The sequence below is a fragment of the Natrix helvetica genome (genome assembly GCF_964273705.1).
Source record: "Natrix helvetica genome assembly, chromosome: 16".
Taxonomy (NCBI): domain Eukaryota; kingdom Metazoa; phylum Chordata; class Lepidosauria; order Squamata; family Natricidae; genus Natrix; species Natrix helvetica.
The window spans coordinates 5782332-5803667 of NC_138563.1; the positions used below are offsets into that span (position 1 = coordinate 5782332).

Here is a 21336-nt window from a genome sequence, read left to right on the forward strand (position 1 = left end):
GCAATTTTTCTGCTCAGACCGAAGAAGTGTGGAATTCCACTGGAAAAAGAAGCCAATTCCGACAAGCCAAACGAATGCCCTCTCCTGCTTCTGAATGCAAATACACGGAAGTGACACTATGGATAGTCCTCGGCTTGCAAACATAATTAAGTTCTAAATTTCCCGTTAAACGAGACAGTTGCTAAGTGAGACATTTTTTGCACATTTTTGCCCATAATTCTTATTCTATTTTTTTCTTTTCTTTTCTATTTTCTTTTCTTTTCTCTATTCTATTCTATTCTTTCCATATTCTATTCTATTCCATTCCATTTTCCTTTCTTTTCCTTTCCTCTATTCCATTTCATTTTCCTTTCGTTTCCTCTATTCCATTCCATTTTCCTTTCCTTTTCTCCATTCCATTCCCTCTATTCTATTCTACTCTGAATCCTATTCTATTCTATATTCTATTCTGATTTCTTATTCTATTCTATTATTCTTATTCTTAATTCTATTCTATAATCTATTCTGTTTTCTTATTCTATTCTATTATTCTTATTTTTAATTCTATTCTATTCTATATTCTATTCTGTTTTCTTATTCTATTCTATTATTCTTATTCTTAATTCTATTCTATATTCTATTCTGTTTTCTTACTCTATTCTTATTCTTAATTCGACTCTATTCTGAATCCTATTCTATTCATTTTACAAATTTCTTGCAGCAGTTGTTAAATGAATCGCTGCAGTTGTTAAGCGAGTTACACGGTTGTTAAGTGAATCCGGCTTCCCCATTGATTTCGCTTGTCAGAACGTCACAAAAACCCATCCCATGACCCCAGGACACTGCAACCGCCAGAAGTCCCTGCCAGTTGCCACTATATAATTTTGACCACGTGATCCTTCCCGTGATCTCGTGGTCAAATTTTGGGTGCTTGTGACCTTCATGACAAGCAAAGTCAATGGGGGAGTGGGATTCACTTAACAACCAGATTACTGACTTATCAACTGCAGTGGTTCGCTTATCAACGGAGGCAAGAAAGGTCATAAAACGGGGCAAAACTTACCAAACATCACTGAACAACAGAAATGTGGGGTTCGATTGTGGTTTTAAGTTGAAGGCTACCTGTACTTTGATCCCAATGATCGTCATAAGTCAAGGACTACCTATAACGTGCTAAGGGAAGTTAGAACTGGTTTGCCACCTACCCCAGCTCACTGGTCCCCCGTTAGCTGTTTCTCCTGAGCTTCTTAAAAGTTAATTTGACCAAGATGGACTAAGATCTCCTGCTTGAGCAGGGGGGTGGACTAAAAGACCTCCAAGGTCCCTTCCAGCTCTATTCTGATTGATTAATTGATTGATTGATTGATCAATCAAAATGGAATAGGGCTTGAGCAGGGGGGTGGATTAGAAGACCTCCAAGGTCCCTATTCTCATTGATTGACTGACTGAAATCATCTAGGGTCTCCTGCTTGAGCAGGGAATTGGACTAGAAGACCTCCAAGGTCCCTTCCAGCTCTATTCTGATTGATTGATTGAAATGGTGTAAGGCCTCCTGCTTCAGCAGGGGGATGGACTAGAAGACCTCCAAGGTCCCTTACAGCTCTATTCTGATTGATTGATAATTGATTGATTGATCGATCAAAATGGTATAGGCTCTCCTGCTTGAGTAGGGGTTGGACTAGAAGACCTCCAAGGTCCCTTCCAACTCTATTCTCATTGATTGACTGACTGAAATGGAACAGGGTCTCCTGCTTGAGCAGGGGGGTGGACTAGAAGGCCTCTGGTGTCCCTCCCAACTCTGTTCTGCTATACCTTTAGGACCCATCCGAGACACACCTTTGGCATCCCAAAACAACGTGCAAACTTTGTCCGGCTTGCAGAGAGCCTCCAGTTCCTTTATTTTAATTAATAACGGGTAGAGAGTGGAAGAAGAAGAATAGATTACAGATAATATAATAACATTAAAAGTTCACAGGCCGAGCTCGTTTCCCCCAAAGTCAAGAGAGAAAACACGGCCAATAATGTAAACAAAGATCTACACCCTGGTGTTTGGCTTAATGCCTCTTATCCCATGCCAAAAAAACATTAGCTTCGGTGTCTCACCACGCCGTGGTAGAGACCCGGTCTTCACACATTCATCCTATTAAATAAACATAATAAACCCCTTACGACAGTCTTCGGAAACCGTTGTAACTTGCTTGATAATTCATTTTATTTCTCCTTGCCCCGTTTCAAAGAGGCTAGACTGATGATGCAGTCCCCATCAGCAATTCATTACTGTATTTTATATCTTTTTTTCCCTAAAACTCAAAATCGGTGGCTGCTCGACTCTGGATAAATAATATATTTTTCTGGATCAATTTAAAAAGGATCACACATACACACACACACACACACACACACACAACTCACCCATATTCCAGAATGTCAGAATGTTTTGAATTCTGGGGAGAAAAAAGATGGGGTGTCTCATGGAAGCTTGCATAACCTCATCCAGTCACCCCAATCGAATCCCGAGATTATTTTAAAAACGGATCCCCAGTTCAAATTCTGCCCTGAGAGCCAACAAGTCCAGGCACTTAATCTCCAAGGTCAGACAAGTGCCATCGGGCCCTGAGGCTGAAAAAGTAGTTAACACAGCTCGAAGGGATGGGATGAGGTCATCTAGTCCAAACCCCCTCCTTAATCAAAGGCGGAAATCTACTCCATCGCTTCTCAAACCCCAAGCCTCCGCTGAACACAACCCAGCGGTGACGGGATTCATTGCTAAAGCGTTTTGAACCTTCCAAAAGTGATTTTGCCTCGAGGTGTCTCCCCAAATCTTCACGCCATTCATCAAAGTCCTGGGACTCGGGTGCGAGAAACTAGGCGACGGATTCCAAGGACGCTTAACCGACGATTCCAAATCCAGGCGTCGGGAGATTCAATTTGTACGTACCACCCCAGCGAGGATTTTAAGGCAAGCCCCCATGCAAGGGGCTAAGTTGCATCCGATAACACTAGGCCAAAGGGGGTCAGACTAGATGACCTCTGAGAATCATCCCGCCCCAACCCTCCAAGCCTTGGCCTGCCACACAGCCCAATTGAGACCTTTCTAACATTCAAAGCCACCATTCATCCTATCCGGAAGTCCGATCCAGATTTTTCTTTTTGTAAAAAAACAAACAAACATTTTTTCCCACCGCGTCATGGAAGATTCGCGGAGAACTTCTTCCCACGCCGGATTCGAACTACCGGATGTGACGGCTGGGTCCATCGGCCAGTTCCAAAGTTCAAAGGAGCGTCGGTGTGTCGTCGTCCCCGCAAAAAAGGCCAAGATGTTTTAGGAACAAGGGCTAGAGCCTTGCAGGATACTCGCGGTGCCCACGATGCCGTGAAGGCCTGTAGCCGCTTTGCGCGAAGCTTTCCGGAGTAGCGGGCTGTCGGGGTGCTGCTCCTGGAGATGTCGCAGGTGGCCTTCCTGGCTGTCGGCTGTCGACCCGCAGTCCTCGCAGACGTAGAGTTTAGCCCGCCGCTCCTTGTAGGCGTAACTCTGCTGTACCCCGTGGATTTTTTTCAGGTGGGACTCCAGGGAGCAGCGCTGGGTAAAAGCTTTATCACACAGCTGGCACTTGTAAGGACGCACACCTGCAGGGGAGGAAGAGGAAGGATCCAGGGTGAATTCAGAAAACCTGGATCAAGGATGGCCAACCCATTTCGTGCCCAAACCAGGCCGGACGTGAATGCATGCCGGAGTGCCAGAAACTCATAGACCAGCTGGTCATGCCGGCCAGCTGGTCTTTGAGTTTCTGGCATGTGCGTGCATGCCAGCCAGCTGGTCTTTGTGCCCACCTGAGCACTGGAGACTCAAAGACTAGCTGACTGGTACGTGCATGCCTATTTTGGGGGCATTTGGGGGCCAATTTTCAGGCCGTTTCTATCATTGCCTAGGTGTTTTGGGGGCCACAAATAGCCTGAAAAATGCCCCCAAAACTGCCTGGAAAAACCACCTGGAAACAGCCCGGAAAATCACCCTTTTTGGCCATTTTCTGGTTGTTTTTCGGTCAATTTTGAGCTGTGTTTTGGGGCAAAAATAGCCTGAAAAATGGCCTAAGATGGCCCCAAAAATGAACTGAAAACAGCCCCAAAATGGCCCCAAAAACTGCTTGAAAAAACAACCTGAAAACAGCCTGAAAAATTTCTGTCTTTTTTTGGGCCGTTTTCAGGCTGTTTTTCGGGCAATTTTGAGCTGCGTTTTGGGGCAAAAATAGCCTGAAAAATGGCCTAAGATGGCCCCAAAAATGAACTGAAAACGGCCCCCAAATGGCCCAAAACCTGCTTGGAAAAACAACCTGAAAACAGCCTGAAAAGGTTCCCTTTTGGGGGGGGGCGTTTCTGGCTGTTTTGGGGTCAATTTTGAGCTGTGATTTGGGGCAAAATTAGCCTGAAAAAATGGCCTAAAATGGCCCGAAAAATGAACTGAAAATGCCCCCCCAAACAACCTGAAAACAGCCCCCAAATGGCCCTTTTTCAGCTGTTTTCTGGTCATTTTCAATTGGTTTTGGGGCCAAAAACAGCCTGAAAATGGCCACAAAATTGGCCTGAAAAAACAACCTGAAAACAACCCGAAAAATGGCCCGTTGTTTGACTGTTTTCAGGTGGTCCAGCACCCATGAAGACCAGTTGCCTGGCCCAACAGAAACCAGAGGACCAGCTGGCAACAGCTTGGGTGCCCACAGAGAAGGCTCGGCGTGCCACCTCTGCCACCGTGTCAAGTGGAGACACACAAGGAATTTGACACACGAGGAAACTGTCTTGCTTAACAACAGAAATTTTGGGCTCAATTGTGGCCATAAGTCAAGGACTACCGTAGAATGGAGGGTTGATCGTGTGGGCACAACCTCCTTTTCTCCTTTTTTATCTTTTGGGGGGGAGACATCCTTGGTCTTCGCAACTGTTGTTTTGGCATTGTACGCCAAGGAGAGCTGGGGGGTACCGCCCCTAACCACAATCTCCCCCTCCCTTATGTATCCATAGATCTGGGTCTAAGAAAGACCCCGAGTTATGGACCCATTTTTTATGGGACTATCATCCCCAGCTGGATCTCGAGGTGCGGTGGCCTAGGGGTAGAGCTCTCGCCTCAAAATCAGGAAGCTGGGAGTTCGATCCTAGGTAGAGGCCGATATTTCTCTTTCTGGGCACGATGAGAATTTATCTGCTGAACAAAACTCCGCATCGGCAACTGGAAAGAGCATCCGGCCAGTAAAACACTCTGCTATCTCCATTCAGTCGCCCAGACACCAACCCGCAAGGGTTGTTAAAGGATGTTGATGATCCCCGCCCAGATCTCAAAAGCCATTCCTGGCACCGGTTCGCGAATCAATCTCAGCCATGTGGGAACCGGTGACGGCACCAGCCCCCCGCTCCGCGCCCGCTCACCTGTGTGCGTCCGAACATGTCGCTTGAGGTCAAATGTGTCGTTAAACCCTTTGTTGCAATAGGGACAGAGGTGACGTTTGATCTCGCTGTGGCACTTGAGGTGACGGTTGAGCATCCGTTGGTAGGAGAAAGCTTTTTGGCAAAACGGGCAGGAAAATTGCTCAACGGGACCGTCAGCCGGGCTCACCTGCGGGAGGTCAAAGAAAGCGGTTCAGTAAGATTTATATCTATAGTGACAAATCAAAGTACTTTGACAGTGATTGTGTGCCTTTTGGATTCAATTTCTGTTAAGCTACAGCCTGTTGTGCCTTAAAATGGCTTCTACTGTACAGCCAAGAGGAGCTGCCATGGTTACGGCTTCACAGTACTCCACAAGGGGGCTCCCTCTGGTAAGGGAGATTGGTTCCGGGTGACGCCGGGTTATCGGCTAATTTCAAATAAAAGAAAGGAAAAAAGGAAAACGTAACAGTCCCTCCAAGCAGAAAAATAACGCCTTCTCGGTTAAAAATCTGTCCCTCCCTTTCTCATCTGAGCCAATAAATGAGGGCGCCCAGAAACTAGCAATCTCTGGCACGTGCCTACCATTTTGTGAGCGCACCCACAACCATCACCGGGGCATCCCAGGTCCCCGAAGCCATTTCTTCCATATGACTAACTTACTTACCTTTATCTGCACCCCGCCTCTGATTTAATCAAGCCCAGCCTAGGAGCAGCTTCCAAAGAATCACACACCTTTCATTATTGCTATTTGTTTTTTTTTTTTAGGCGTACAACCTCACTTTCGAAACCCTCAGAAAGTGTGAGAAATGATGTAGGGTCTCCTGCTTGGGCGGTGGAGGGGGGGGTTGGACTAGATGACCTCCAAGGTCCTTCCCCAACTCTGGTCGATCTGTAATAAACTGTGGTTTACAAAGCAGCCCGTCGGTCCTACCTTGATTTTGGAGTGCGTGAAGTCGGACTCGGTTTCCAGCCGTGCCCCGCTGGATACGTGGGCTGCGCCGTGGGGCTGAGCCGCCGTGTAGGCGGAGTTGCGGATGGTCATGTCCAGCGGCATCTGGAAGGATGGCGGCTCGGCCACCGAAGGCTCGGGGTCTTTCCAGAGCGCATATCCGCCTAGGGAGACTGTAGAAGAGAAAAAGGGATTTTAAAAAAAAAGGGGGGGGAGAATGGTCTTCCTAGAGGTCATGTAGACGGTCGTCCTTGACTTGTGACCATTCGAAACTACGATGACACTGAAAAAGTGACTTACCACGGATGACGGTTGCACCCTTACTGTGGCCGCGTAATCAAAATTCTGACGTTTGGCAATTGACTCGTATTTACGATGAGTTGCAGCGTCCCGGGGATCACGCGATCCCCTTTCGCGGCCTTCAGGTCAATGGGGAAAGCCAGTTTCACTTAACGACCATGTGACTAACTTGACACCTGGCAGGGATTGACTTAACGGCGACGAGAAAGGCAGTAATGTAACGACCGCATTCCATAACAGAGGAAACATAGGCCTCCCTTGTGGTTGTAAGCCGAGGATTACCCTTGTACACGTTTAACCGGCTAGCATAACTTTGAATTTGTCACTAAACAAGTGGTCGCAAGTCGAGATCTCTGCCTGATGCAAGAAAATCAAAACTAGGATTTGTGGCTTGAAGGTCCCCAGAAAGATTGCAGTATCTTTGCGGGGTGACCAGTTCTGGCTATGCTCACCCTTCATGTTAAGCCAGGATTAAGCTACAATGAAATGTCACCGTGTGAATTGAACATCCAACAAACCCACATTTTCTTTAATCCAACTCTGGTTAAATTTTGTCCAGCTTTCTAGAGCAGTGTTTTTCAACCTTGGTAACTTGAAGATGTCTGGACTTCAAGTCCCAGAATTCCCCAGCCAGCTGGCTGGGGAATTCTGGGACTTGAAGTCCAGACATCTTCAAGTTACCAAGGTTGAGAAACACTGTTCTAGAGTCTAAAATGCCCTAATTAGCAAACCCAATTAAAACCCTTATCGTGGCGGCCCGAGATATCGCACAACACACCGAAACACAATAAAGGCAACCCCTCCATGCTCCTGGATCTCATTGTCCACCACATTTCCCAAAATCCTTTTTTAAATCACGCCTCGTGGTTCTCCTTCTCTCCGCGCAAGAACAGCTGTGCCCCAGATCACATCTATCCGGAGCCAAATTTAATGTCACCGCTCAAAATGAAAGTCACTTACTCTTTAGGCCTTATGTGCACGACTGCATTCCTACTCACGCTAGTAAAACTATTGCTAAATTTGCAGACGATACAACAGCGGTGGGGCTAAGTCTGCCTATCGAGATGAGGCGGGACGGTTTCGTGGTGTGGAGACCATAACTTGGTCCTTCACACCAACAAGACCAAGGAGCTTATTAAAGCGGACTATAGAAGGAATAGAGCCCTTGCTTATCAAGGGAGACCAAGTGGCCAGTTTTAAGTTTCTGGGTGTCGTCATAAAAGAGGAGCTGACTTGGGGCTCTCACATCGCAGCACTGGACAAAAGGGCCCAGCAGGGATGATACGACCTGAGACTTCTCAGGAAACAACAACTGAATGGAAAACTGCTGGTGACCTTCTACCGTTGCACCAAAGAGAGTATTTTAACTTACTACACCCATGTCTGGTCTGCCAATTGCACAGGGGCAGATAGGACAGGGCTCCAGAGGGTCGACGTCATTGCCCAGAGGGTCCTGGGTTGCCCTCTCCCCTCTTTGGAAGAGCTTTATAGCTCCCGCTGCCTTAAGAAAGTTCAAAACATCCTTAAAGATCCATCTCATCCTGGGTATCCTTTTTTTTTTTTGAACTATTACCATCTGCCAGCCGGTGCCGGAGAATAAAAACCAGGACAAATAGGCTGAAAAACAGCTTCTCTCCCAGGGGCAGTAATCATATTGAATTCTACGGTACAGTGCAATATTAATGCAATATCAGAAGTTTTCAGTTTCAATTATATATTGGATGTGAAGGATGTGTGCTTGTGTTTTTATTTTGATAGTTATAATGAACACTGACGATGGCATTTAATTTCGTTGTACGAGGTGCAATTACAATGAAGGAAAGGAAAGTGGCGTAGAGGAAAATAAAGTAGAGTAGAGTAAAGTAAAATAAAGAAAAGGAGAATAGAGTAGAGGAAAGTAAAGAAGAGTAGAGTGGAGTGGAGTGGAGTGGAGTGGAGTGGAGTGGAGTAGAGTAGAGTAGAGTAGAGTAGAGTAGAGTAGAGTAGAGTAGAGTAGAGTAGAGTAGAGTAGAGTAGACAACTAAACTAAACTAAACTAAACTAAAATTTTCCCCACTCGGAGGGAAAAAAACCCGAGTCTCTAGGAACACTTATCAAAAGCCGCATTCGGGGTTTATTTCCCGCCCCTCGGACGCCTCTCGGAGCTGGCTCACCTCCAGGTATACCTGGAAAAACCAGCCCCAGGTTGGGAGATGAAACGAGGCGAGCTCAAAAAAAACAAGCCAAAAGGGCCGTTTCGCAAGGCTGGCCAGGGCGCTAGTCCTCATGATTTTTGCAAACGTTTGGAAACAAAGCACGAGGTTCCCGCTCCCCTTTCCTCCCCCTAAAAACAAAAAAAAACCTGTCCCCTCCTTCGCCGGCGTCCCTCTATCGGGACCCAACGCCAGCTGCAATCACTGTAAACAGCCTGGAACCGGTTGACCGGGATGTTATTGGAAAGCGCGGCCCAACCCAGCGAGTTAATTAACCGTTTCCGGGGCTGGCGCCACATTTTAAGGGCCCATCACCTGCCTCCAGAAAGGTGGAGTAAGGAGCAGGCTGCGTGTTGCAACTGCCCTTAAAATGCAGGCAAAGAACATTACAAAGGCGGCCCCCTTCTTTCCGTTGTATGACGGGAAAAAGAAAGAAAAGCCAGACAGACAGACCAGTAAGTCCTCAACTTACAACGGGGTCGTTTTTAAGCAGATCGTAATCACATCTGGGAGTTCTGCGGGTAATCTCCGACTTATCGGAGCGCCAAATGTCCATTTCGAAGCGTTTGTGAAGTGTGTTTTGCCCCGTTTGACGGCCCTTCTTGCCGCAGTTGTTAAGTGAATCACTGCAGTTAAGCTAGCTGACCCGTATTTATGACGGTTGCAGTGTCTCGGGGGGGAGGGGCGGAGGGAGGTGGTTACGCGATTCTTTTTTGCGACCGAGAGATCCAAATGGAATCCTAAGTTGTTAAGTCAGTTTTGCCCCGTTTTACTACCTTCCTTACCACAATTGTTAAGTGGATCACTCCAGTTGTTAAGTTAGCCACACGGTTGTTAAGTGAATCCGGCCTCCTCGTTGAATTGTCAGAAAATGGGAATCGTGTGCTACCAGGAGACTACAACCGTCGTAGGTACGAGTAAGTCCTCGACTTGCCAATGCAACGGGGCCCCAAAATTTACATACTTAAGTGAGACATTTGTTAAGCGATATTCTCCTCCACTTTACGACTTTCCTTGCCGCATTTGTTAAGTGAATCACTGCGGTGCTTAAGTCGGTCACACAGTCGTTAAATGAATCTTGCGTCTCCCATGGACGTCGCTGGCCAGAAGGTCGCAAAAGGGGATCGCGTGACCTCCGCGGGGCCCTGCGACCGTCATAAATATGAGCTAGTCACCAGACGTCTGAATTGTGACCAGGGCGACGCAATGGTTGTAAGTGTGAAAAACGGTCGTAAGTCCCTTTTTCTTGGCAACGTTTGTCCCATTGAACGGTCATGGTTCTTCTTATATAAGAAGTATATGATGTACTTCTACCCTAAGTAGTAGTTTCTTCTTTTTTGTAAAAGTTTTTTATTGTTTTCCTTTTAAAATAAACATTTCATTCTTCATTAATCAGTATGTCATCTAAATACAATCTTCGTTGGTGTCATAATAGTTCTAACTTACCACCAAATTCTTTATATACATCTATTCTTATTTTAACATTGCAACTTAACGTATCTCCTCTTATAACATTTCCCTTCCTCAATTATTTATACCTTCTTTCTTCCCAATCATCATCTTTCATGTTAATAATTTTACATACAGCCTCCTTTTAAATGTATACTTACATAGCAATTCCATTATTATTCTCTCTCTCTCTCTCCCTTCCTTCCTTTTTCTAATTCTCTTTTGTCTCTTTTTCTTCATTCTTTCTCTTTCACTCTCTCTCTCTCTCTTGCTTCTTTCTCTCTCATTCTCCCTCTCCCCTCTCATTCTCTCTTTCCTTATTCTTTCTTTCTTTATTCTCCCTCTTGGTTCTTTCTCTCCCATTCTTTCTCTCATTCTCTCTCTCTCATTTTCTTATTCTCTCTCTCTCTCACACACACACACACACACTATCTTTTTTGGGACAAAGTGTGCACCGGGTTCAAAACACCATTTCACATAGTTTAAAATTCATATCCATATTTCCAGCTATCATCCTAACAGGAGTTCCTAGTTATCTAATACTAGTTAGTCGTTTCTGCTGGTTTTCCAAACCCAGAAATGAAAACTCCGTTCCCGCAATCCAACGGCATCCTTCACCCCAAAAATTTAATTCCACGTTTCGCTTTTCATTTAGACGGAGCAGCCCGAAGTCAACTGGCAAAGCCTGTCAAATTTGTCAGCACATTTATTTGCCTTTTAAGTCCGCTTTTTTTTTTAATTAAAAGGAATCCGCGACGTTCTGTGCCAAAAAAATATATATTTAAATCAAATATAAATCGCACCGCATTCCAAAGCTAAAGAACTGAGAGGAATTACCAGCGTTATTTGGGATGATTTAACAGCAAGAAACGGTTTTTTTAAAAAATTAATTAATCTCTGTGAATGCATCGCTCTGCACATTCTCAGGAGCACTGTTTTGCTGGTCTTGCAGATCATAATCACAGCTGGGTAATCTTTGATTTAAAACCACAATCGGCGCGTAAAATTCCCGTTGCTAAGCAAAAGAGTTCCTAGTTGTTAAGCGAATACCTGCCGTTGTTAAGCTAGTTACACAGTTGTTGAGTGAGCCTGCTTGGGCAGGGGGGGGGTTGGACTAGATGACCTACAAGGTCCCTTCCAACGCCGTCATAAACACGAACTGTTTGGTAACCAAAGTTTCAACGGCACTGAAAAAAAGTGACTTAGGACCGTTATTCACGCTTACGACCGTTGCAGCATTCCCCGTGATCAAAATTCAGACGCTTGGCCACTGACTTGTCTTTACGACGGCTGCAGCCAACGAGGGAAGCCAGATTCATTTAACGACTGTGTGACTAACTTAACCCCTTGCAATGATTCGCTTAGCAACTGCGGTAAGCTCGGTCGTAAAACGGGGCAAAGCTCGCCGAACAAATGCCTCGCTTAGCTTAGCGTCGTAAATGTGGGGCTCCCGCTGTGGTCGTAAGTCGAGGACTGCCTCTAAATGCCAGTTGCCAGGCTTCTGATCTTTGATCACGCAACCACGGGGATGCTGCGACGGTCGTTAAGGGTGAAAAACTATCGCAAGTCCCTATTTTCAACGCCGTTGTAACTTTGAACGGTTGTTAAGTCGAGGACTGCCTGTATTCCATCCGACGCCCTTGCTTTTCCCAAGGTTACCGATCCTCTCTGATCTTTCACTGGAGTTTAGTTAGCGAGTGGATGTTTTCCTGGCATTTTAAAATGGAAGAAATAAATAAAAACCCATAAGTTTTGGATTTGAAATGCGAGCGTCCTGGGTGAGCGGTCGTAAAGAAGGAGTTCCACACTGCCCCCCCCCCACTACTTTTGGGGGGTGGGGGCCCGAGACCCAACCTCTCCTTGTTCCCACTTCTTTAGTGATGTGCAACATGGTCCCTTGATGCCATCAGCCCAGGCAAGGCAACGGGGTCCAAACCCCAAGTTTGCTATCTATGTTATGAGGCCCAAAACTGAAGCCTCAAGACCCTTGTTCACAGACACCAACACCCCGCCACACACACACACACACACACACAACTCAGCCCCAAAACACTTGGGGAGAATCAATTTCTGTCTCTCTCTCTTTCTCTTTCCTCTCCCTCCTGCTCTTTCTCTGTCTCTCTCCATCTATTCTCCCTCTCCTTCTTCTCTCCTTCCTCTTTTCCTCCCTCTCTCTCTTGCGCTCTCTCCCACTCTCTCTTTTTCCCCCTCCTCTTCTCTTTCCCTTCCTTTCCTCTCCCTCCCCGTCTCTTTCCCTCTCCTTTCCCTCTCTCGCCCGCTCTCTCTTTCCCCCCCCGTCCCTCCCTCTTTCCCTCTCCTTCCCTCTCTTGTCCATGCTCTTTCCTGCTCTCCGTCTCTCTCTCTCTCTCTCTCTCTCCCTTTCTTTCCTCTCCTTCCTTCTCTCTTTCTCGGTCTCTCCCCATCTCTTCTCCCTCTCTCCCTCTTTCTTCTCTCCCCTCCTGCTCTGTCCCTCTCCATCTCTTTCCCTCTACTTCCTCTCTCCCCATCCCTCCCTCTTCCTTTCTCCCCCTCTCCCTCCTGCTCTCTCTCCAACTCTCTTTCCTCTCCCTCCTGCTCTGTCTCTCTCTCCCTCCTGCGCTCTCTCCCTCTCTTTTTCCCTCTCCTTCTCTTCTCCCTCTTTCCCTTTCTTTCCTCTCCCTTCGTCTCTCTTTCCTCTCCCCCACCTGCTCTTTCCCTGTCTCTCTCCATCTCTTTTCCCTATCCCTCTTTCCTCTCTCTCCCTCCCTACCACCCTCTTTTTCTATCCTTCCCGCTCTCTCCCTTTCTCTCTCCCACTCTCCTTCTCCCTGTCTCTCTCTATCCCTTTCTTTCCTCTCCCTCCCTCTTTCCCTGTTTCTCTCCTTCTCTCTCCCTGTCTCTCTTTCCTCTCCCTCCCTCTCTCCCCCTCTCCCTCTCTGCCCAGCCTATCTCGCAGGGTTGTTTGTAGGATGCCAGAAACCACGAAGCCAACTGGTTTCCCCAGTTGCAATGGATGGCTGTGAAGGTTGGACCATGAGGAAGGCTGAGCGCCAAAGAATGGAGGCCTTTGAACTCTGGTGCTGGAGAAGACTCCTGCATTGAGTCCCTTGGACTGCATGGCCATCCAACCGGTCAGTCCTAGAGGAGATCAACCCCGGCTGCTCTTTAGAAGGCCAGATCCTGAAGAGGAAACTCAAAGACTTTGGCCACCTGATGAGAAGGAAGAAGGACTCCCTGGAGAAGAGCCTCATGCTGGGAACGATGGAGGGCAAAAGAAGAAGAAGGGGACAGCAGAGAAGGAGGTGGCTGGATGGAGTCACGGAAGCATTCGGCCTGAGCTTCAATGGACTCCAGAGGATGGTAGAGGACAGGAAGGCCTGGAGGAACGTTGTCCATGGGGTCGGATATGGCTTTGCAACTAACAACAACAGAAGCCAAGAAAGGGGAAGAACGCAAAACTTCAGGGCAAGGCTTAAATCTAAAACTGTTTATCGTTTTCATCATCCTTCCCAAAACAGGTTCTGAGGTGGGCCAGCTAACAGGTCCGTCAGCACGCTTCGTTTTGCATTTCTGGATCATTCTGGACCGCTCCAGAAAGCAAGATGGCTGGAACCCTGCCGGAATGTTCCTCTTGACTCACGAAGCTGGAATCAGGCTGCCAGCGTGATTAATTAGATGCTAATTACAGAGTCCTAAAGTGGAGGCCGTAGCAGCTTGCCAAGTAATGCAAAAAATGTCCTACGCTAAATGTTAGCGGCCTCTCCTAAAAATCACGTATAGGTTCCCCTCTGTCCCCCATCTTTCCCCCTAACCCCACAGTCTCCTGGTGATTCGCCCAAAGTCACCCAGTTGGCTTTCAAGTCCAAGGGAGGACTAGAACTCACAGTCGCCTGGTGATTGGCCCAAAGCCGCCCATTTGGCTTTCATGCCCAAGGGAGGACTAGAACTCACTGTCTCCTGGTGATTGGCCCAAAGCCACCCAGCTGGCTTTCATGGCTAAAATGGGACTAGAACTCACCGTCTCCTGGTGATTGGCCCAAAGTCGCCCATTTGGCTTTCATGCCCAAGGGAGGACTAGAACTCACAGTCTCCTGGTGATTGGCCCAAAGCCGCCCATTTGGCTTTCATGCCCAAGGGAGAACTTTAACACCGTCTCCTGGTGATTGGCCCAAAGTCACCCAGCTGGCTTTAATACCCAAAGGAGAACTAGAACTCACTGTCTCCTGGTGATTGGCCCAAAGTCACCCAGCTGGCTTTCATAGCTAAAATGGGACTAGAACTCACCGTCTCCTGTTGAAAACTTCTATGCACCTCTTCCTTCAACCGATCTGAAGGGTTTAGATTTCAACTCCCAGAATTCCCCGGCTAGCTGGGCCATTTGCCCCAAATCCCGGGGGTCTGCTGAGCATTCTGGGAACGGAAGGGACCCCCGGATTGCCTCTGGCTTGTTGACAGTTCCACAAACAGGGCCAGCCCAGGAGACGGGGTGGGTAAACAAGCTATGCCTCAACTTGGTCAGCAAATGCAGCCAGCCACAATTCATGAAGTAAACCAGTTTAACCTGGCCCCAGCCCACACACACGCCCATCGCGAGGCTGCGTTCCGCAGAGAAGGAACGGTTTCTCACCATCGGCTCTCCTCTGGGCTAAGCAAGGGGCTGGATTTCCAACCACCAAGCCCCCTCCCCTTATTTAAAAACCAGGAATCCAACCTTTGCCTGTGATGTGAATATTTACAACTTAATCCTGGTTTATTGTAAAAACAAAGAGAGAGAGAGAGAAAATCGTGTAGCCGCTCGGGTTTTAGATTTCCAGCCGCGGTAGGCTCTGCGAGCGTATTTCGATTCCGTTTCTGAACGTTTCGGCACCCTACTAGATAACGTCATCCGCAGGCTTCTCTTGTCCGATTCTCCTGACTCAACATTTATGGAACCTGGTTAATTGTTTTTCATTTGTTGTTCTTCTAGACGCTTCCTCTAAAGAACATTATAGAATATTTTCCCAGGAGTCCAGGGGTTGGAGGTTTTTTTTAAGCAGAGACCGGACAAGCCATTTGTCTGGGGTGATATAGAGGGTCTCCCGATTGAGCAAGGGTGGGTGGGGTGGACTAGAAGGCCTCCAAGACCCCTTGCAACTGTAATTATTCTGTGAGGGGGTCCTCGTTGGTGTCTGAGCTTGGTTGTGTCTCTTGCAGACGTTTTAAGACCCAACTAGGGAACATCATCAGTGCTAGAAGGGACAGATAAATTAAGAGTAAACTCCTCCTAGCACTGATGATGTTCCCTAGTTGGGTCATGAAACGTCTGCAAGCTCAGAGAGCATCAAGGACCCCACAATCTTCCTCCTTTTCTCTTTCCTTCTTCCTCCTTCCTCCCTCCTCCTCCTCTCCACAAGCCCCATTCCCTTCTAGCACTGATGATGTTACCTAGTTGGGTCATGAAACGTTTGCAAGAAAACCACCAAGCTCAGAGACCACCAGGGACTTTTCATTTCAACCTCAAGTTAACCAAATATTCTCTCTGATTGGTACCTTTTATTCTACGCTGTTGCCATTTATTATTAAGAAGGAAGGAAAAAAAAAACGTTACATGGAGCGAACTGTTGCCCATTTAAAACAACCACTCCGATCTCAGCAAGGGCAAAGTTCACCTCCTTTGCCCCTGATCCTCACCTTCAACTTCCCATCCTATCTTGCGCTTGGATAAGAAAGGAAAAAGAAGAAGAAAGCGTGCCCTCCCCTCTTTTTCCAGAGCCCCCCTCCCATCTCTCCTTCCTTCCTTCCCCTTGCTCTCCAATTCTCCTTCCTTCTCCTTCCTCCTCTCTCTCTTCCCCTTGCTCTCCTCCTTCCTTCTTTCCTTTCTTCCTTCCCTCCTCTCCTGCCTTCCCCCTCTCCCTCCTTCCCACCCTCCTCTCCTTCCTTCCCCTTGCTTTCTCCTTCCTTTCTTCTCCCTCCTCCTTCATTACTGCCCTCCTCTCCTTCCTTCTTTCTCCTTCCTCCTCTCTCTCCTCCTTCCTCCCTTCCCCTTGCTCTCCAATTCTTCTTCCTTCTCCTTCCTCCTCTCTATCCTCCTTCCTCCCTTCCCCTTTGCTGTCCAATTCTCCTTCCTTCCTTCTCCCTCCTCCTCCTTCCTTCCCCTTGCTCTCCTCCTCTCCCTCCTTCCTTCCTTCCCCTTGCTCTCCAATTTTCCTTCCTTCCTCTCCTTTCTTCCTTCTCCCTCCCTCCTTCTTTCCTTCCCTCCTCTCCTTCCTTCCTTTTTTCTTCCTTCCTTTCTTCTCTTCCCATTTGCCCCTCCAGCCTCCCCAACTCAACCAACCACTAAATTGCCGGCGCGTTCAAACATTCCAGAAGGCGGAGTAGGCTGCGCTTAACTGCGCTTCCCAGGCCGGGGGGTGGGAGGAGGGGAGACACAATGGGATCGCTGGGCAGGTGTGATTAGCAGCTTTTCAACCTTCCCCCCTCGACCCCCTTTCCCACCCACTCCCCCCCACGCACAAAAATCCGACGGGGATACAATAGGCAAATTCCTCGTTTTTTGAAGTGATGCTTCATAACGGACCTTTCCTAGCCCTCCTCCTTCCCCCCTCCCCGTCTTGAAAAATAAGGTGGAGCGTGTAGGATCGCGCTTCACAGCCTGGGGCGGTGGAGGGAAACGACCCAAGCCCCAGAAAGGAGCCCCTATTAACCCCCTGGGCCTCTTCCCCATTTTCTCCCTCCCTTCCCCTCCCCCCCCCCCCATTGGGCCCAATCCACTATGGGACTTAACTCTTTTCATTAGTTTTCCCAACTCAGAGCACAGATTTTGTTTTGTTTTGTTTTTTAGCTTCAAAGTAGCAAAACCCGGAATGCCGTTGTGTTATTGTTGAGGATAACAACAACAACAGCAGCAGCAACGACAATGGTTCCAAATGCCAGACCCGTTGCTACCTCTCCCAGTCCCCGCCCGCCCGCGAGACTCACCTGGCACGTAGACCTCTCCTCGTTCTTCGTCGGGGAGCTCGCTCCAGTTCCTCCGGCCCGAAACGCACGTTTTTTTCACCAGGAAAGCTCGGGGCATTTTGGGAGCTCGAGGTCAGCTAGCCTGGCCGCCGTTGAACTTCCCAAGTTGGCTTCCCTCGCCAGGGCGGAGGGAGGAGGAGGAGAGGAGGAGGAGGAGGAGAAAACGAAACAGGAAAGAAAGAGAGAAGAGAAAGAGGAGAGAAAGAGGGGAGATAGAAAGAGAAGAAAAAGGAAAGAAAGGAAGGAAGGAAGGAAGGAAGGAAGGAAGGAAGGAAGGAAGGAAGGAAGGAAGGAAGGAAGGAAGGAAGGAAGGCCAATACCAAGAACCAATCAATCAATCAATCCAAACCACCGGCGACTTCCGAATCCGTCCATTAAGGGCTCCGGGACGTTCTGTGTTCCGTGTGCGCGCCCGATGGAACGTTGAGCCTCGCCGGAACGAACCTTGGCGCCGCGAAGGTTCGATCCTTGGAACGTTCGTCTTGGGCGAACGTTCCAAAAAACTTTTCCCCTGGCGCGCGAGGCTCAAGGTTCAAAAGAAAGGGGGAAGGGGGGGAGGAAAGGAAGGAAGGAAGGAAAGAAAGACAAAGAAAGAAAGAAAGAAAGAAAGAAAGAAAGAAAGAAAGAAAGAAAGAAAGAAAGAAAGAAAGAAAGAGGAGCGCCCACCAGGTGAGCAACAAGCGAGGCGCCGATATATTTTTCCTCCTCTTCGCTTCGCTTTCCTCGCCTTAACGCTCGCGCTTTACTCCGGATCGAAGCGGGGCTCCCATCAAAATTAAAGCGGAGAACAATCCCGATGGATTTAATTTTTAATATTTCTTTTTAAGAGTTCAGGAGGGGGGGGGGAAACCACCTCGTCCGTCTGCCCCAGCTCCTTAATTTGATCTGCTGTCGGGAGGCGTGGTGCGGATGGCGCATGCGTTTGGAAATAACGGTGTCTTTACTTCGCCTTTACCTGCCTGCTAAACCGGTTTGGGAAGGTCGGGCGGAGGGAGAGACGGGGGGGGGGGGAGAGAAGGAGGCGGGGAGGAGAAGATGGCAGTTTTGACACCCACGACTTCTGAGTCGGCTCCTGTTTTTCCCCTCCAAAAAAAAAGAGGGACACACCCCAAGTTTCTGGCCAGCGGGAGAAAAAAATATGGATATTTAGGGGAATCTCCGTACAGGTAGTTCTCGAATTTTAACAGCTCGTTTAGTGGCCGTTCAAAGGTTACCGTAAAAAGGGACTTACAAGCTTTTTTTTTCACATTTAGGACCGTTGCACACTGTGATCAAATATTCAGACACTTGGCCACGGGACTCGTATTTGTGACAGTCGTGGGGGCCGTGTGTGTGTGTGTTTGTGTCTGTCTGTCTGTCTGTCTCATCGGACAAGCAACGGGGAAGTCATATTCATTTAACAACCACGTGGCTGACTTTACGACCACAGTAACCTTTGTAGCAACCCCAGAAAAATCCCTAAAAACCTTAGAAACTCTAGAAAGTAAAATATATATATGTTTGTGTTTTTATTTTTATAGTTATAATGCAAACTGAAGATGGCATTTAATTTCGTTGTACAATGTGCAATGACAGTAAACTAAACTAAACTAAACTAAACCCCCCTTGGGTCAACCTGATAGAAATTCAAAGGCTTTGGCCGCCAATTCATACTTACGACCGCTGCTGGGTCTCCGAAATCATGCTTTTGCATCCTTCGGACAAGCAAATTCAGCGGGGAAGCCAGATTCGCTTCACAACTAACGGATCCACCGCAGGGATTCACTTAACAACAGTGGCAAGAAATGTCACAGAACGGGACAAAACTCTCTTAGCCAAGGTTTATTATCATTGAGCTGCAGAAATGTCGGGGGTCTTAAGTCGAAGAATTACCTGTATTCATTTATTTTTGCTCCTGGTCGCGCTCTCTCTCTCTCTCTCTCTTTCTGTGTCTTTCCAGGTCTAATGAATTAATAACATGAATTAATTAGTGCTAGACCTTACAGGGAGAAATGGCGGGGCTGGCTTGTAATTAAACAGGGATTGGTTGGTCACCCTCAAGGGGGAAAATATAAGGAATTTAAAATCCATTTAAAAAGGCCCATTCTTCCAAAGTACAAAAAAAAAAAAAAAAAATAAGGTGGGCAGGTTTGATTCCCCCCCCCCCCTGCTCTCCCTTCCCTGCCCGGAATGGGAGACTTAGTAAACATGGAAAACAAAGCTTTGGCAAACAAAGAGGAGGGGGCCAGCAGATAGACAATTGGAGCTGATCCCACCCTGGTGGGTGGGGGGGGGAGGGCGGCTGGCCCTGCCCCAAGAGCCTGATAAAGTTGCCTTGAAGGTAGGAAAATTAGACAAATCAGCCCCCACTCCTTTATCTATGGACCCTCCTCCTGGATTTAAGTGGGGGGTAGAGAGTAGAGTAGATAATTTTGATTGGATTGTCCACCTCCAGTGCTGACTATCCATTTGAAAAGAAAAATACAAGGAAAGGCATTAAGATGTGAGAGAACGAAAGGGGGGGGGGACAGGGGTCCGTCCCCCACCTCCCCAGCAGGAGCCTATTGGTTCCCTAACCTGCAAACATGCGATGGCCATTGTCAAGGTTATTACCGGCCTGTGTGCGAGGGTGTTGTGTTGTGTTATGAGGGTGTTGTGTAAACTTTGTCCTTCCTCCTTGGTGTCTGGAAACTTCTTTTGCAAACGTTTTAAGAGGTAAGATCCAAAATGACCAGCGACTTCTTAGAGATCAGTGTAAAGTCAAAGAGCAAAGAAAAATCTTTTAATTTTTCTCTTCGCTTCCTAAAGGTTTTGGGCGGTGTCAATGCCAAATTTGGGTTTGTTGAACTGAGTTGACCGAACAAGCCATCATTGGCTGGGTATGTAGAACAGAACAGAATATAGAATATAATATAGAATTAGGAGAATGAATAGACTATAGAATAGAATATAGAATTAGAGGAATGAATAGAATAGAATAGAATATAGAATTAGAAGAATGAATATAATGGAATATAAAATAGAACATAGAATTAGAAGAATTAATATAAAATAATAGAATATAATAGAATATAATAGAATATAGAATTAGAAAAATGAATAGAATATAGAATATAGAATAGAATATAGAATTAGAAGAATGAATAGAATAGAATATTGAATTAGAAGAATGAATAGAATAGAATATAGAATAGAATATAGAATTAGAAGAATGAATAGAATAAAATATAGAATAAAATATAGAATTAGAAGAATGAATAGAATATAGAATAGAGTATAGAATAAGAATGAATAGAATAAAATAGAATAGAATATAGAATAGAATATAGAATTAGAAGAATGAATAGAATAGAATTAGAAGAAAGGATAGAATAGAATAGAATATAGAATATAGAATATAGAATTAGAAGAATGAATAGAATAGAATATAGGATTAGAAGAATAAATAGAATAGAAAATAGAGTAGAACAGAGAATAGAATAGAATAATAACTGTATTGTCCCTTTGAATGTACACTAATTGGCATACATTAAGTTGCATGCAGCTGTCAAAGGGTCACCACTTCCACTATATATTACATGAACATGATGAAATAAATAAATTGCAACGCAATGCAACACAATATGTTTGCACAACTAGATTTGGTGGCCATGTTGAGTGAGCCACCCGATGATTGGTAAACCATGATTAACCTGGGTTTAGTGTATGCTGTGGACACAGTCAGAACACACACCAAATAGAAGAGGCAAAAGGTTTTAAGACCATTCAATCCAGAAATAGTTTAAGACCATTCAATCCAGAATTTAAGAACTGTCTTGCCTTGTCATTTTCTTGGTTCAGGTTTTGGGTTGTGTCCATCCAACTGGGCATGGCTAGTCTAGGGAAGAGAAGGACCAGGGGAGACAGGAGAGCATCTTCCAATATTTGAGGGGCTGCCCCAGAGAGGAGGAAGGGAGTCAAGCTATTCTCCAAAGCCCCTTAAGGCCAGAGAAGTAAGAATGGATGGAAACTGACCAAGGAGAGATTCAACCTGGAAATAAGAAGGAATTTCCTGACGGAGAGAACGATCAACCCATGGAACAGAAGTTGCCTTCG

At 46.7% G+C, this 21336-nt stretch overlaps 1 protein-coding gene across 1 annotated transcript; it reads right to left on the reverse strand.

Moving 5' to 3' along the window:
• Nucleotides 1-1853: 1853 nt before the first annotated feature.
• On the reverse strand, nt 1854-18184 carry OVOL1 (ovo like transcriptional repressor 1). The gene is made up of 4 exons (XM_081968272.1): nt 17224-18184; nt 6329-6519; nt 5398-5584; nt 1854-3606 (listed from the first exon to the last, which is right to left on the reverse strand). The coding sequence occupies exons 1-4, from the start codon at nt 17318-17320 to the stop codon at nt 3302-3304; spliced, it is 780 nt and encodes a 259-aa protein (XP_081824398.1). The 5' UTR covers nt 17321-18184; the 3' UTR covers nt 1854-3301.
• Nucleotides 18185-21336: the final 3152 nt, after the last annotated feature.

Bases quoted from the DNA above. Each gene is read 5' to 3' on its own strand.
- OVOL1 (XM_081968272.1), bottom strand. From the start codon at position 17,320: ATGCCCCGAGCTTTCCTGGTGAAAAAAACGTGCGTTTCGGGCCGGAGG. The intron at 6,520-17,223 runs GTGAGTCTCGCG...TCTCTTCTACAG, and splicing joins AGGAGAGGTCTACGTGCCAG to TCTCCCTAGGCGGATATGCG. The intron at 5,585-6,328 runs GTAGGACCGACG...GACCTCCCGCAG, and splicing joins TCACGCACTCCAAAATCAAG to GTGAGCCCGGCTGACGGTCC.